General features: G+C 40.4%; 1 protein-coding gene across 2 annotated transcripts in view; it reads left to right on the top strand.

Moving 5' to 3' along the window:
* The window catches only part of LOC121517227 (calcitonin gene-related peptide type 1 receptor-like), a 56,200-nt gene continuing 37,876 nt past the window's right edge, over nt 1-18,324 (top strand). For both annotated transcript variants that reach the window (XM_041798836.1, XM_041798837.1), the window contains exon 1: nt 1-121. In XM_041798836.1, the coding sequence (XP_041654770.1) occupies nt 78-121 (44 nt within the window). In that variant the 5' untranslated portion in view covers nt 1-77. The remainder of the gene's footprint in view (nt 122-18,324) is intronic.

Raw genomic sequence — 18,324 nt, 5'->3', positions numbered from 1 at the left:
GTGGTGGTCGCGGTTGGTCAGTGTTGACAGAGGAGCAGCATGAGACCCTTCTGTGCTCGGATCATGAAAACTAGGAGATGTTTGGAGGAAAAGACAGTCTGACAGCTCACTCAAAGAAAAGGTAAAAATATAAATGTCTTTTTTAAATCCAGGGAGAGTCTGAGACTTACTATGAGTGGACCAGGTGTCACTTTAGGCGGTGTTTTCTGAAGCTTCACTTGTGCGATGCGGTTTAGAAGAAAGACGTGTAGAAAGCAGCAGTCATGGGGGTTAATGAGAGTTATTCCCAAAAAATAACTTAGCCTTTCTTTTACAAGAAAAAATAAAGGGACCTGTAGAACATCCATGGATTTAATTTTTGTTGTGAAGTTCACGTGGACTAAGAAAATGGCACTTTTTACATCACACATCAAAACTTTACCTTGATGTTAGTCTAAGCACAGTATAATATAAGTGTTAAGCAAGGAGTTGTGGGGTGTATCATTGAGGATGAATGCAGGTTGAAGGGAAGGTCACACCCTCAGCTGGCTGCCTGCCTGCTTCTACTGTTGCAATTCTGAGTACCATATGAATAGAAATAGAATAGAGTTGAATATAGAGAAACTGATTATCTATATACATGGATGTGAAACACAACAGATGGCTGAAGAATCACCGATCAACAAGTTAGACTTTACCTTTGGTAATAGAGAATGATATGTGACAGTAAAGGTAGGGAAGTACTCACAGAGTGGGAGCTTGAAGAATAATTGTCATTGTAGAGATCTGAGAATCAATCAAACTACAAATTAGTTTCTGAAATGAAGATTTTCAAAAGTGTTTGTATATATCTTTTGTTACAGCTGAGTTTCAACCATACAAAACCCATGATAGTTACGATCATGATAAGGTTCATTCAATCTATCAATCAACTAGAATGTGTTTTTCAGCTGTAAGTTATTCAATTTTGATTTAATTTAAGATTTTATCTTCACACGATTGGAAACAAGATGGTCAAGATTAAGTGATTACTGTGTCACAGTTCCTTAGTTCACATGTATTATCAAGTTTTGTCCTGTGTGGTAAATGAAGCCCACCCTTCCTTCCTGTAGAGCACAGCATGTGCTCTGCCCCTCCTACCACAACAGCTCTCACTTTTATTTAAGTGAGGAGCAAAGGGAGCCATAGCACACACATAAAACCAGTTCAGACCAAAGATTTGTGGCATGATGAGACTGTTTAGAATAACCCTGGCAATGGTCGAAGCCGTCTGAAATGGGTCGTCACAGCTTGTATTGAGCCATCTGAGGATGTGTCCTGAGATTCAGCTCATCAAGTTGTAGACAGCTGGTTTTAGAACGTTGCATGCAGACATCATAGAAGTCAACGAATGTTTGTCTAAGTAGAATATTCGTATTCATGCTGGGAATTTTGGAAATTATTTCATCTGTTTTCCCTTTTTTTACGTGGAAACGTCAGCCCATAAACACTGTAAGCAGGACACACAGCGCTACATGAGTTAATCCATGAGAAATTCAAGACTGTTGTCAGTGGAAAATTCATTATTTTCAGCACATGTCTTTATTATAACAAACTGAATACAAATCTTTTTGTATTTTTACGTGTTGTGAATTTGCACTGCCACCCTAAGAGGTTTATGACAGGGGGGTTTTGTAATGCATCACTCTTGTGCACCCATATATGATATAAATGTTGTGCATTATCATAAAAACAAAAAAGAATGAAAAAAAAAACCGTATTGCTGCCCCTGTTGATAGAGACTGGTGTTGTACAATTCATCTAATCAAAATTGTAATTATTAAAGGGGACATGTTATGCAAAAATTTTTTTTTCAGGCTTTTCTAACAAAAACATGTGCCTCTGGCCTGTCCACACCCCCCCCCCCCCCCCCACCCACACACACACACACACACACACACACACACACACACACACACACACCGTTCAGAAAATGTGTACTGAAACAAGCCGTTATAAGATTTTCCCCTCATGATCTCATGTGTGGAGTTTGCACCGCCCCCAGGTTCAGTTGGCCCTCCCCACTTGGAAGAAAGTTCCGCCCTCCTCTCCAGATCTTCTCTGCCGACAGCTGAGATGCTGGATAGCTCAGCGGGTTACCCTGCAGGCTTTGGTCTGGGAGACTGATGGTACAAATCCCAGTCAGCGCATAATTCATGACCAATATGGGCAAGGTTCTTAACTTTGCATAAAAGTGTCTGCTAAATGCATTGTAACACATGAATTGCCACATCCATTTCCATATAGGGGCGGAGTCAGACAGATCAATAACATTCAAAGCTACAGACACAGATACAGCTCGTACTGAGCAGAGCTGAAACAGAGGGGTTTTTAGACATGCAAAAATGCAATACTGGAGTATTTTCTTGACAACAAACTTCACAGGCATGTTTAAGGGACCTCTGACACCGATATGAACTTGTCTTAAAAGGGTATAATATGTCCCCTTTAAATCATTATTGTATTCAGTAGTACTTGAAAGGTTTTCAAAAACACCTGCAGAAAGGCCTTTAAGTTTACAAAAGGACCACTACTGCACTTTGTGGAAGTACCTTTTATTTTCAAAAATGGAAACATATTTTTTGGAAGTTATTGTGGAAGCAGTACTGTAACAATGTCAGTTTTTGTGTTATTTTATGCGACTTAATTTTTGTTATTTTGAGCTGAGATATCACACTTCAAAGCTTTCATTATTCTCTACATTTACCTTGAGAACCAAGCTCATGATAGCATTTCTGAATTGTATTGCCATTGCAATTTTGTCTGGTATAATTGCAATTGCATATTATCACCAAATCATGCAGCACTAATGATCAGTTGTTCAGTTAGTGATTTAAAACATAAACACTAACTGACAGAAAGGGGAAGTCCAAGCTTTCTGTGAAACTGTCCAGTTGTTTATTTTACCACATAAAACTCACAAGCACACAGCAAGAGAATGCTTCAATCCCACTTCATCCTTTACCCCTCCCACTAAGCCATTCATATTCTGTTTTTTTTATTTGACCTTTTAGCCCCTTCATATATTAAAAACAACTACCTAGTACTTTGAGTAAACTTTAAAGAAATTGCTTTTGACTCTTACTTAAGTAGATTTATAGAGTGATAATTTAACTTCTGCTAAAGTAGATTTCAATCAGAGTAACGGCACTTTTGCTTGATTATAAAAATCTTGTACCCTTTCACCCCTGCCAAATGCCCCAAATAGATGCTTATGGAAAATTTAAATAGGGTCTAAGACAACTACAAGAAAACTTGCATTTTTATAATAATATGAAGAAAAAAAGGCAAATATTGGGTGTCTAGGACTGGTACTTCTGTTGCAGTTGTATCAAAACAGGTGTCTACATTAGTGCTGGAGGTTTTTGTTGTGTGATTTGTTGTAATGTTTGATTGTAAATAAACTGGATAATACTGGAACTTACAATTACAATTGTAATACATAAATGATATCATGAGTCTTTTTGCTTGGCTATCAATGGATGTGATAATTTAATTTAATTTACTGTACGTTTTCAAAATTACTAAATCAGTGTTTAGTTTTTCCTTTTTTGGAAAATATAGGTACATCTACAGAGTGTAACTGCAGAGGCACTACTGTAAACTTAAAGGCCTTTCTGCAGGCATTTTTATAAACCTTTTAAGTTACTAATAAAATAAAAAATAATTGCAGCTTTTATGCAATAGTTTAATTGCAGCCTGACATCATGTTTGCCATTAGATAAATTGTGCAGGAGTCAACATTGTTTGTTTTTTTACTATCGTCAAATCAAAGTTTAACAGTCTGGCTTTGTGACAGCCCTCAATCGTGACATATTTAAAAAGCTACAATACATTATTTTTTGTAACTTTATAGCTTGCTAAATGGACGGAATGGTGCAAATTTAATGAGGACACAGGAGTCTGACTGAAAATCACCCTCTAACATATGCAAACATGGATATATGGACACACCTTCGACCTGTTCTCACCAGGCTGAGTGTGCTTGAAATGTGCTTAGCTATTGGTTCTATAAATTTGCATGTGCCCTTGCTGATTTTCATTTTACATGCACAGCAGCAGCCACCTGTGAACTCTGCAAACCTGCAGTGCTAGCTTTCTTCGTAGAAGTAATTTGATTTGTCCTGATGGATTTAGAACAGAGAGCGATGTGCTGTTTATTTGTTTATGTATTGTTATTCCTGAGTTGTCGCTCTCTGTAATAGATCTACTCCTGCTAATGTTATTCTGATACCACTATAAGCCTTGTAGCTGCCTCTGCAATATTTGTAATGCAGCTTGAATTTCCTCAGAGGTTATTTCCATGTCTGCTCTGTGTGTTTCTCAGTGTGACTGGCTCCATGTCAGCAGTGTCTTCAGGAACAACCTTTATCCCTCAGTGTAGAGCTGCCAAGCTGGAATCCTCACACTGGAGACATTGATCTCAGACCAGCTCCTAACTTTACTTTAGGACATATCTACAACTCTGTGTCTGCCCGTGGGAAACTTTCGCCCCCCCCGTCCCACCATGGTCCCAGCATGTCTTTGACCAGAACAGCCTGCTCTGACCACGCAGCTATCAGTGTATTAATAGGCCCCCTGGCTGCTACTTTGGTCCCCAAATCCCCCCTCCTCTCTCTTTCTCCACTCATCCCCCTTTCATAACACAAACAAGCCAACATGCCCCCCCCCCCCCCCCAATCCTCCAGTGTAAAAACATGTGGTTATTTTAGGGTCAGCTGGAGATAACTCACACATTAGGGTTGCATACTAATAGATGCAGGGTTGAAGGGGTCGAAGCTGCAGTTGCATACAGTGGTAATCATTTTGCACAATCATAAGTGAAAGGACTTCACCGGATTAAAAACCAGAACTCTCTTCACATGCTCAGTCTAGTGGCACCATCACAAACCTAACTCCTGCTACTGGATAACAAGCTAAACTAAAACTGTGAAGGCCAAGTACCTAGCGCAGTGTGTGAAGTTTAGTGGCACATGCTGACTCTACCTAATGTAAAATAAATATTCAACATTTTCTATACTGTGTATTTTCACCAAACTAATTGGGTCACAATACTGCAGAAATATGTAAAATTAAAGGGGACATATTTTACCCCTTCAAGAGAAGTTTATATTGGTCTATATTGAGGTCCCCAAAACATGCCTGTGAAGTTTGTTACTGAAAAAGCACTCCAAATCTGGGTTTTTGTATGTCTAAAAACCCCTCTGTTTCAGCTCTGTTCAGAACGAGTTGTTTCTGTTTCTGTAGCTTTAAATATTACTGAGCTGTCTGACTCCGCCCCTGACTCCGCCCCTCTCAGGTTATGGATGTGGCTCTCCTGATAAGATCAGGAGAGGAGGGCAGAACTTTCTTCCAAGCGGAGAGGGCCAACTGAACCTGGGGGTGGGTCTAACTCCCCATATGTCATCATGAGGGGAAAATCTGAGAATCTGGGGAATTTCTTTTAAACTTTCCTATCATTTTCTTGGAAATTTAGGAAATGTGTTTCTAATTGCAAATTTGATTTGATCACTGAAATATGTTGGTATTTCATTGAAAATTTGGCAAATTTATTTGTGAAGTATTGGGAATTTGACTAGAAATTGTGGGGGGTTAGTCATTTGACATTTTCAGGAATATTCATGGAAAGTTAGTTTTGATATTCTGAGGAATTTGCTTTAAAACAAAAATTTTAAAGCATTTTCTCAGAACTTTTGGCGATATGTTTGTATATTTGATATAGTTTCATTGGGGGTTTTGTTTGAAATTTCCTTAGAAATGTTTTGGTATTTTCATGGGAATTTGTTTAGACAATTGGGGGAATTTTGGGAAATTTAGGAAACATGTTTCTAATTGGAAACTTGATTCAAATTTTTGGGGAGAATTTGTGCTGAAATATATTGGTGTTCAAAGGAAAATTTGGGAGACTTATTTGTAAATTATTGGGAATTTCAGGGTTGTGTTTTTTTTTTTTTTTTGTATATTTAAGAATTTTCATGGAAAGTTCAGGGAATTTGGATGTTTTGAGGAATTTTTCTTAATTTTCATGGAATTCGGTGGAATGAATTTGCAGATTTTGGGGAATTTAATAAGACATTTTTTGCTTTGAATCTATTAATTGCTGTATTTTCTGCAGAAACAGAGCCCTCAGGAGATTTGTGGACATCATTTTTTTGTAAAAGAACTAAGTCCTGTCAAATTGAAGGCGAGCTTTGAAAACTTGTCAGGTCCTACTGATCCAAAAGAAGGAGTAGCTTAAAAACATTCCAAACTGAAGCCCAGGGGTCCGTTCGAATAGTCCATTTTGCTTAGGAAGGTTCCTAACTGCGTGAAACGACCCGGAAGCATTTTAGTTTCGGCCATGATAAAGGCCGTTCGAATTCTCCGACTGAAAAGGAAAGGAGCTTCATAGCCTCCTTTATTATCTCCTTTAGCCTAGGAAACACTGGACCATCTTTTACCAAAGGAGAGATGAAAAGACGACCCACAATGCTTTGCGTAAACTTCATTTAAAGTGACACACCTGTTGACCGCTCATCAGAACAAGTGAATAACTTGACTGTAACTTTACCAGCCCCGATTTAAGCCTTGAAATTCATTGTCAAACTTATAATCCATGTGATAAACAGAAGGCAGTAGGGATGAACAGAGGAATATTACAGACATGACAACTTTATCATTCAACTTATGATAATGATTTCATTTCTTCTCATTTCCGATTTATTTAAACAGTAAACCGATCAGCCAGTATTTTAAACTGTATTTGTTTTGCTACTTTGAAATATTAAAGTAAATGTGATAAATGTTTGTAAATCACAACCAATTAAAGCGACAAAGTCGGCATGTTGCTATATTGTGAATATTAGGCTATATTTATCATCATAATTACACAGGGAAGACGCAGTTTATAGAGCTTTTCACATGACGAGCTGAAAGAAAGACAGAATCAGAGTAGACTAATAAAATTAACTGAGACGAGAAAATTAAAGGAGAAATGGATAGGTAGGGAATAAAGCAAAGCAGTTTGTTGTGAAATAAAAGGACTTGAACATGATTCACCTCGTATCGAATTAGCAGAAAGTTCAGATTAAGAGAAAAGTTTCTGCTGTTCTGGATGTGCACAGTCACAGTTCCTCTTCCTGAAGAGACTTTGGCATATAAAAATCGTAATGAGCTCAGATTTATCTCTGACGTTTTAGCGTTTCATTCACAGCACATAACAACACAGAGAACGCACCGAGTGTTGGATGCGAATTTTGTTGTCCATCAACATTAAATTGTAGTTTTTTTCACGAAAAACACACGTCACACCCGTGATATCCGCCTAAGGAAAGTGCAGTCGGATTCCTTAATCACCACAGTTCTCCTTTCCTATCCTCCTACTCCCACCTTTCCTTAACCCTGTGACGTTTTTTGTTGGGGTTAAGGAAAAATGAATAGGAAAGGACTTAGGAGGTAACTTTTTGGATTTTTTGAATGGACCCCAGGTCTCTGGAGGTTAATGTTATCACCTATAGACATCCTGGTTTGTATGTGAAAAGTGGAAAAAGAGAAACATAGTTTTGCTTATTCTCATGGGTAAAGAGGAGAAGACCTCAGTGAGATGACATAAAAGGATTCACAGTAGATGCTTTTGTGATGAAGGCAGTGTCAGGCCGACCATATCTCCCAGTAGTGTCAGGTTGTGCTGACTCCCACACTGATTGATAGGTAGGGGGATCTCTAAGGCTGGCACGGTTAATGTAGTGCTGATCTTATTTTCTGTCCTCAGAGCCTACGGGCATCCGCTTTGAGCTGTCAGCTGGGAGGGCTCTGCGTTTGTTCCAGCGGAGTTTGGGAGATGAGGGGGCGTTCATGTCATGAGTTGACTGTTGTATCTAGGGACCAGTGCCTCTATGTTTTCTCCTGAACTGCCTGTTATGATTTTATTGCCCTAGAGACAAGAAAAAAAGCAGAGATTTAAAAGACACCACATGGCAACGCTCCGACTGGGAGGAGCTATTTTTGGGTCCAGCTATGGGAAAATAACCAAGTCTTTAATCACTCATACATGGGGGACACTGTTACTGTAAACCCTAGTGTTGCTGGCTCTCTTCAGTGATTTACTAGATCAGACAGTGTCAAGAGTCCACTTTGAAAGATCTCAAGGCCAGGGACAGTGGAGTTTTACACAAGGGACAGAAGGCATGCAGTGATTAAGAGTCAGAACCAAAGAATCAAATGAAGGACGTGCAAAACCAACACAACTCAGAGATCAGCTGCTGCTCCAGAATCTTAAGTGAACAATCTTTTTACTGAGGTTCTTGGAGATTGCATCCAAAATGTTAGTTCCTTGAAGGCGCAGTACCCCCCTCCTTATTCACTTACCCTCATGCCTGCAGGATCGAGTACCCAGTCTGACCTGTAACCGAACCTCTTTGTGGTCATTGCATAACAGATCGTCTCTGTTGGCTGGTGTTTGGCTCTGACAGTGCAGCATGCTTACATAGCAGAGTTTTTATGTGGATTTTTATCAAATATGCATAATTCTAGATTTCAAATAGTTGACATTGATCCTGTTTTGCATGCATATGCTGTAAAACTCAAAGGAGAAACGTTTTGTATGAAATTGGTTGTGCAAACAGTAAAGGAGCATGCAGCTCATTTCACGCATGCGCTGCATTCCTCTAAATTTCCTAAAGTTGTCTGAGATTGGTGTATGTGTACAATCAAAGAACTGTTCACCCAAACTTTCTGCAGAATTTTTAGTATCAATCATTTCAACATGGAAAGAATGGCTGATGATGATATCTATAGGCCAGTGGTTCCAAACCTTTTCCTACACGGCCCCCTACTTTTATCCACAAAAGGCAATGCTGCAAAATAAAGTTGTAAGCAAATATTCTTGCTTGCAGATTTTGTTTATATTCAGACACTGTAAGGATGTTTAAAGCATATTGTACCCGTCTTCATATATGGAAAACCATAAGAGAGTGAGCATGCAGAAGCCACAAGTATCTGAATGTAAGCCACCGTTGTAGAAAACTTAATCTGATCACCACAAACATACCATCCCCACTGTGAAGTACGGTGGTGGCAGCATCATGCTGTGGGGGTGCTTCTCAGCAAGGCTTGTAAAGGTAGAGGGTAAAATGAATGCAGCATAATATGGGAAACCCCTGGAGGACAATCTTATTCGGCCTTCAAGAGAACTACAGCTTTGGAGATTTATTTCCAGCAAGAAAATGAGCCGAAGCATACAGTGAAAGCTGCACAGAAATGGTTTAAAGCGACAAGGTGAATGTTCTGGAGTGGCTGAGTCAAAGCCCAGACCTCAATCCAATAGGGAATCTGTGGCTGGACTTGAAAAGGGCTGTTCATCCCTGTAAAATCTGGCAGAGTTTGAGCAGTTTCACAAAGAAGAATGGAGTAAAATTGCAGTGCCAAGATGTGCAAGCCTCATTCAGACCTTTCCGCACAGACACAGTGCTGATTGCAGACAAAGGTGCATCTGTTATCACTTTTACATTAAAGTTCACATATTATGCAAAATACACTTTTTCAGGCTTTTCTCAGAAAAATGTATACCCCTGGCCTGTCCACAATCTCTCCAAGAATCAGAAACATTCATCCCCCCCACCCCACCTTTTAGAAAATGTGTGCTAAAACAAGCCATTCTCAGATTTTCCCCTCATGATGTCATGTGGGGGAGTTAGCCCCACCCCCAGGCCTGGTTAGCCCTCCTGGCTTGGAGGAAAGTCATCTCCATCTGAGAGGAGGATCAGGAGAGCCACATCCATTTAAGCCTCAGCCATTTCCTGAGAGAGGCGGCGTCAGACAGCTCAGTAACATTTAAAGACACAGACACAGAAACAGCTCATTCTGAGCTGGGCTGACCTCGAAGCCTATGATCTCTATGGATTCTTGTGAGGTGAGATCTATGGTCTCACAACAGTTTGATGCAGCCAAGTTCAAGTACAAGCGCAAGCTAGTCACCCCTCGGTTATTTGGTTCCATTTGAGTGGTGGGAAAACAGCAGGAAGACATAAAAACTGAGTTATAGCTAATATGCAATATCTGCATTTAATTGTTTGTTCTACAGTATTGTTGAATTTGCATGTTCTTCTCAAAATGTGAAGGCCTTCAAACCAGCATCCTGATTAGTGTCATTCGTCCTAACAGGACAGCAAAGACAGTTCCAACCCTGGGGACAACATGCTGTGGTTTGTTTGGTTTGATGTTGACATTTTTCTGTACAAAATTTTTTTTGGAGTATTTCCATGTCATTTGGAGTTCACAGTTTCCACTATTCCACCAGAGGTCATTTTTAAAATTGCTTTAGGTCAGTTTTAAAATGACTCTTGGCAGACACATCAAAGCTGATCTGACTGATAAAAAAAATCAGAAGTTGTCAGTAATTGCAGCTCTTATAAAACTTGTGATTAATACTTTAATCATGTCCATCCTGACCTCTCAATGTCCACCAGAGTGGACACTGAGAGGTCTGTCTGGTCTGTCTGTATTAAAAGGTAGCGAGGATGTTATTTGAGTCCCCTCACTATGAAAGTCCCTTCCATGTCCCTTTGTTTATGTGTAACAATGGCTTATTTTTAACCTGTTAGCCTGTTTAGAAGTGGAGAGGGGAGAGGAGGGAGGAAGTGGTCGCAGGATGACAGAGGAAGATAATAGCAGCCTCCTCAGCCTTCATCCTTCCTCCGTCCTCCCTCACATGCTGACATACAAACACAGGCTCCTGAGGTTTGGGCTGCTTCTTTGTGCTTCTCTGAAACCTCACTGGAATAAAAATCAAGAGAGGATAAAGCGCGAGTAGCAGACATGAAACAAACATCCCCCTGCATCCTTGGAGAGCTACGAGATGAAGCTCTGACAATTTGACCTTTAAGACAGTGAACCAGAGCAAGAAGAGGAGAGAAGTCGAGAGAGATATGAACCCAGTCAAGGTGCAGAGGCTTGGAGTAGCTCCAAATATACCAGGAAAGTTCAGCTGAGCTGATGAATGAGCATAAATTAGTTCATTTTATTGCTCTCTTACATGAAGTGCATGATAGTGTAAACACTGATGGTAGAAAGCTCAAGCAGCCTCACCTTTTTGTTTCCTGGTTATGTGTGCCTGAAAGGAGAAAGTGGTAAGACGATGTACAGAGCTGACCATATATTTCATTATACTCCATTTTGCTGTGGTAGGAAGTAAAATTTAGTTCTCAAAATCTCAAGTTAAAGGGCCGGTGTACTGACCATGGTGCAAGGACCCTGTTGAAATTGCTAGAATTGTAAGGGCCATACTTTAACCTGTCTTTACATTAATCTGTTTTCTTCTTCAGTTTCTAGCAAGACAGCAGTATCAGATTGAACCCTGACTTTGTGCAAACATCTCATCAAAGCAAACCCCGCCCTTCCTGGCAACAGGAAGTGACACATTTTGTCCATTTGTTTGTTCCTCTCTCTTCTGAACCTTTCAAGCTCTGATTTTGAAAGGAATGCCTTAATATATTCTGTAGCACTGAGATGTTTCATTGAAGAATGCCTCATTGTCAATGGCAAGCATTTTGATACCATGCCATTTAACAGAAAGTTGGCATAACTCTCATAAGAAACACTGAATTTGCTCTCTTGTGACATGCATCCACAAATGTTTCAAGTCTTTCAAACATCATACACGCTTGTTCAGGTGACCCAGCTGAGGTCGATCAAGTCCCAGCTTGTGTCCAAGTACCCTACCCACAGATCTCCTCTCTTGAGGCAACCTCAGCTGCTTCAGTGGCCTCCTTCATTGCCCTTTGCCTCCTAGGCCCCTGTGATGCCTAGGATATTGTAGGCCCTGCAGAGGAACTGGTTTGCAGACCCTCTGCATCCCACTTCAATGGGCTGACATCTTGCTCTCCACCCGCTGTGTCAGCACTCCTCCACCTGTTCAGCATATTTGGCCCTCTTCCTCTCAATGGCCTCTTCAATGCGCTCTTCCCAAGGGTCAGTGAGCTTGAGCTGGACAACCTGTTTGGAAGTTACTGAGATAAGGATCACATCTGGCATAAGTGTTGTTGTTGCTACCTTTTCCGGGAACATCAGTTGCTTCCACAAGTGAACTCTCAGCTCCCAGTCCTGAGCCTTTGCTTGCAGGCCAAAGGAGGTGGTTCTGGCAGCAGCTGTTGTTTCACGCATATGATCATAGTCATAATCTTCCTCTCTACATATTTAAATGTTAATCTTTGGGGGATCTAAATGGGCTGGTTTTCCCATCATAGTGTGTTAAGATCTTTTCAAAAAAAACCAAAATGCTTGTCATCATAGGAAATGAGTGTGAGTTCCTTAATCATGCATGCCCTCCAAATTCTGTGACAATATTCTCTATAAACACGTTTATTTTTTCCTGCCTCTGCAATGTTTTTCGTCACACAGTCAAATATGTTCAAAAATTTGGGATGTGATTTTCTCACGAAGGAGATGCTGGTGGGTTCCAGACTCGACCACTTGAGAACCACTAATTAAGAGCAAGAAATGCAGTGAATTAGTGGTATAAAGTGGTGAAAATAACAAAACTTACTCCAAGTTTGCTGCTTGCAGCTTCTTCGTTTTACTTTATCACTCTATTGCAAATATTTTAGATATAGTTGCTTGTTACATGGTTTTCTAACCCCATTAATCATCTTGTATCTCCTGTTGATTTATCTCCTGACCCTCTGACCTAACTCTGCAGCAGGTCACCACAACACTGCTTTATCTGAGGAAGATAAACAAGCCCAAGCTTCACTAGCTACATCAGTAAAATGCTAGAGCTTAAAGAAAAAACATAGATTTTCTTGTTCCATTTTCCACATGCCCTATGTTCTCAAAAACATACACTTAGCACAACAGGTAAGGAAACTTGTGTTCGTTAGATTATTTCTTTATTGTAACAATGCTTCTTGGCAATAAATCTTATACCATTGGAAGGCCTGTTTATTTCCCTTTAAAGTGGTGCCACATTTGTAAGGAGCATGCATTTGTGGGATGAGCAGCAGAGCTGAGTATCCGGATTGCACCCATCAAAAATGTGCCAAATCTCTGCCAATGTTGTTGCTGTTGACTATGTTTTTTGAGCTTCTTGTACCACCAGGTATTGTCAACACCTGTGAGCTTGAGCCCTGCTATTGTGGTCGGTAGGTGTCTGCTTTAAGAATTGTAATGCCGTGTTTGATCTGGATAGGACCTGTGTGATAGGACGACTTTAAGCTGGTGCTCTGCAAAACCAAGTTTACTCTTTATTTGGAGTGAGCCTTACTACCATCTCCAAACTGAATGTCATTTATGTAACAGGGGATGTCTGAGACAGGCCAAGAAGTAGGCGCCTCAAGAAGATGACACCCCAAGAAGACAGTTTCTTCACCCTGTCAGCACTTAGGAATCAAAGACTGTCTTCTACAGATTTGCAGTCAAGGCTTGCTGGACAATATGGCCAACGATTCTCTGTAGAACAGACTGCATGTAGCCAATCTCCGGTCTCATAGGGCTCCGAGGAGGCCTGCAATGACTGCCCTTCACCATCAAGGGGAGGCAGTGTGATGGTGTGGGGCGGCATCTCCCTCACTGGAAAAACCAGGCTTGTCATCATTGGAGGCAATCTCAATGCCGAAAGATTTCAAGATGAGATTCTGCAACAGGATGCAGTCCCATATCTGTTGTGTTGTTGGCTGTTGTGGCTGTATATGGTTCTTACACACTCCACTGAGGCTCCTGTTTGTCAAACAAATAAATTGCCAATATGTCATATTTCTTCAGACTTCAATCATCAAATCCACCAAACACCAAACAAAAGTCAAAGGCACAATAAGCTGTTTGGCATTGGCAGAGAAGATCTGGCACATTTTACATGGGTGCAACCCACATTCTCAGCTCTGCTGCTCATCGCACAAATGCATGTTCCTTACAAATATGGCACCATTTAAAAGGGTGACAAACAGGCTTTCCAACTGTATAAGATTTATTGCCAAGAAGCATTGTTAAAACAAAGAAAGAAATAATCTCAGCATCTTTAATCATGTTGAAAAAAGCAGGAATGACTTCCTAATTACCTTCCCCCCCTAAAGGAAATAAAAAAGCAGGAAATATACAAGAAATATGCCTACCAGCGACCTCCAGATGGTGATGCTGTTTGTGGTTGTGTGTGAGAGAGAGAGAGAGAAGATATGATATGACTTCAACCTCAGTATGGCAGACTTTTTCAAAAGCAACTCCATTGATTTTTGTCACAGTTTGCCCTTTCTTCCGTCGTACAGTGTGAGTACTCAGGCCAACCTGTTTTCGCATCTTGACACTGCAGTTTTACTCCATTCTTCTTTCCAAAACTGCTCAAGCTCTGTCTCTCAGGGATAAAAAGCTCTTTTGAAGTCCAGCTAAAAATTCCCTATTGGATTGAGGTCTGGGCTTTGACTCGGCCACTCCAGAACATTCACCTTGTTGTCTTTAAACCATTTCTGTGCAGCTTTCACTGTATGCTTTGGCTCATTGTCTTGTTCGAGAATAAATCTTCTCCCAGTCTGTAGTTCTGTTACAGACTGAATAAGATTGTCCTCCAAGATTTTCTGAGATCTTGCTGCATTCAGTTTACCCTCTAGCTTTACAAGCTCTTCAGGGACAGCTGCTGAGAAGGATCCTCACAGCATGATTTTGCCATCGTGCTTCATAGTGGGGATGGTTAGTTTGTAGTCTCATCAGACCAAAGACCTTTCTTCCGTTTGACCATGGAGTCTCCCACATGCCTTTTGGTGAATTTTAGTCCAGATATAATCCGAGTTTTCTTCAACAGTGGCTTTCTCTTTGCCACTATAAAGGTTTTGACTGGTGAAGAACCTGGGCAACAGTTGTTATTCAGAGTCTCTCCCATCTCAGCTGCTGAAGCTTGTAACTCCTTCAGAGTAGTCATAGGTGTCTTTGGTGGCCTCTCACTAGTCTCCTTCTTTTGTGGTCCCTCAGTTTGTGAGGACGGCCTGATCTACGCAGATTTACACATGTGCTATACTGAAGTTTACTCAAAGTACTGAATAGCTGCATTTAATACCCAAGGGGCTTGTACCAGGTTGTTTAAAAAGTGTGACTTGACCTTAAGTAATATGCAACAGCTCTTTTGGGGTGAAATGTGAAATCATTCTCTCTCCGTGTGCTACTTATTGTCATGTCTTCAGCAAACAAATTTCATCATTATAGAATGAATACCAGTCACTTAATTGATAATCAAAATATGCATTGGTGCAGTCGAGTTAGAGATTTGGAGTCTAAACAGGGATGAAATCCAAATTTTTTTCCTTCACAGCAGCTGCCTCTAGCTCATCATAAAAACTGATGAAATTTAGAATTTACCAGTCCTTCAGTGCATCACCACGGGCAGTTTGACAGAGACTCAGCTCAGCATTTAAATGAAGCTGAGGTGCTCTATTTTTACATCTTGGACAGATTTGGAATAATCAATAGAGTTTCCTTCTAATTGCTGATCAATATAGTTGTTGTTTTTTTCTAGCTGTTTGTCTTATCTCTGTCACACAGTCACATCTGCAGCACAGCAGTCTGGGATTATTCACTTGAGTCATTGTATTATTTTTGCTTATTAAGAAAAGATTGCATTTATTGAGCTTCCTTCCTGGTTTGTTGTTGACAGCAGCTGCAGAAGAAGTCCAGACTTTAAGACTGTGAGACTACAAAGTTTTTTGATAACTTTCTTCTTTCTGTGATAGGCAGGGCTGGAGGATTATGTTATCGGATTGTCCATCTAGGCCATACTTGGGAACACTTTGAGGGATTTTCTTCAAACTTTGCATAAATGTCTACTCTGACTTCAGGTCAGATCAGACTACATGAATTTACCAAGACTTTAACCATATTTCATCATCACTGCTCATAGTCAAACCTCAGACCTGAATATTATTACCCCATAAATAGTGGTAAACATAAAGATATCTAGCTGGGTTAACTGGGCTGATTTCCTTGGCATGTTATCACATTTATACCTCAAGTGAGCGATGATCGGTCTATCTTCTGTCCTCTTGTTGATACATAAAGACAAGTCCAAAATAATTCCTTTTTTGTTGCTCACATCTTGTGCTTTGAAAAAACAGCATCAGTGATTCTGTTGTAGCCCTAATAGACAATCCTTAACCTGCCTTCCCCATGACCAGTGAACTCCTGCACAGTTGCAAAGACAGCAGATAACGTCAAGATGGCAGCATATGATGCCAGTATTAAACTTGTAGCGGGGCCCGTCTGTCAACCAAGACTGGACAAGATTTTTGTTGCATAGTCTGACATGGTGCCATTGTAAAACAAAAACAAAACAAAACAGGGGTTGTAATTCCTTACGATTATCCTTTTTTGTGAATGGGAAATCTCAAGAGAGTACTATGAGGGTTGTTCTTTAAACTTTGCACACATTTCCACTACAGCCCACCTCCAATCTCCACGTACTCCCCCTGTGTCTTGATCTTTGTGCGATACGATTTGCTCCAACAACCTCTCACACTGGAAGTGATGCTCAACACCATGCAGCACTGAGTAGTTCAAGACTGAAAGTCACATGATCATGTTAGAAATGCAGCTGATTATTTTGCCTTTCTGGGGTTTATCTGCTGTTCATTTCAGCATGATTCCATGATTTTATTGCTTCCACCATGGGTGAGGACAATATAAAGGTAAAAGGTTTATGTTTGCCATGTTTGTGTGGTTTCATGTTAAATTCTGTGGTTTTCCACCCCAAAAGTGGTGCTTAGTAGCATTGTGACCACTGACCACCTAGTGACTTTTGTCCTCGTGTCACAGAATGAGACGTAATGTTGATATAGGGATGATTTGCTAGAAGGAGTCTGTGCACTATATTGTATTTTGACTGTATGTTTTTTCTATGTGGATTGACGTGGTTTGGCAACAGCCATTCCTGGAAATAGGCCAGGCGTGTATCTCCGGGGAAGCAGAGTGGAGTGCTGCTTCTTGGAGGCACCAGAGACGGACCAGAGTGCAAGCAGCAGAAATGCAATGATTGACTAGAAAGAGAGTGATCTGCTCTGGGGTGTGCTTCCTGAGTGCATTGTGCCGCAGGTGGAGTATGTGGAAATTGGAGGTCATTAATGAACTGCTGTGATTTTGTGGGTCATAGGTCAGTGTTACTGTGACCTCAAATCTCTAAAGCATTATATTGCAAAGATTCATTGAGAGCTTTTTGTCTGATATGACACAAACCTACCCTTGGACTTAAGGTTCATTTGAAAAGACTCTGGAGGTCAAAGGTCACAGTGACCATGTACCAATCTTTCAACTTGACCATCACTGTACTTTAACTGTCCAGCTTAACTTGTGGGGGCATTTTCTGCACCTATTGTTCTATCTATCTGCATCTTCTCTTTCTCTCCCATGCCTCTTTCTTTTCCCATTCCTCTCTCTGCCTTTTCCATCTCCTGTTTAACCCCAATATATGGCTGTTCAACATGAGTCTGCTCCTTCTCAGGGTTTCTGCAAATTAAAGGGAACTTTTTCCTCATTGCTAATTTTGCCAAAAGTTGCTTAGTGCTAAGCCCATGGTGGTTAATGTAGGTTCTTTATCAATAATATGACACGGTCTAGACCTGCCCGTTTTATAAAATGTCTTGAGAAAACTTTGGTTAGGAGTTGGGGCTATACAAATACAGCCTAATCTATTTTATAACCACCAGTGAGTGTTTTATTTGTATTTTGTTTTCAAAATTAAATAACTTCTTCTCAATCACTTAAAATCAGTCAGTCTGTCGATGTCTTTATCTTGCAGAAAAAACAATCTGCAAAATAATCCTGCATATTATACAATTGATAATGATATTTTGTCTTTAGTAGTGAAACTGTTGCTCAAGCAGCAGTATCCTCCAGGGTAAGGACAAAAATCTGGTCTTACGTCACAGCTGCATCTGCAGTCCATCAATCTGCAAACTATGAGGGCCAATAAACCTAAATCTAGTGAAACAAGACAACAGTGTTTAGATTTCCCATCATTCCCTCTGATGAACCATGACCCTCTGAGAGTAGTTTGATGCTCATAATGAGGCTTAAGGATGCAAAGTCTCATCTATTCCCTGGAAGATGAGTCGTTAACCATTTTCTAAAGAAGCTTAGTTTTCCACTTTGGTGGTAAATTGGAAATCACAGATGACAGAAGATAATCAACATTGCCCTCCTCTTAAGGACTTGCCCTGCTCTTAAAATCAATTTTTATGGGTTCCAGTTAAGCTCATGGGATGCATGTCATCCTGACTGACTTTCTATTAATAATGGCATTGGGTGCTGATCACACATTTGACACCAGGGACATCATTTAGAGCCAAGACATGCACAGAAGGA

This window comes from Cheilinus undulatus, linkage group 11 (assembly GCF_018320785.1).
Source record: "Cheilinus undulatus linkage group 11, ASM1832078v1, whole genome shotgun sequence".
NCBI lineage: Eukaryota > Metazoa > Chordata > Actinopteri > Labriformes > Labridae > Cheilinus > Cheilinus undulatus.
Note: the sequence above shows the minus strand (reverse complement) of the source record. Positions and strands in the feature narration are given on the sequence as shown.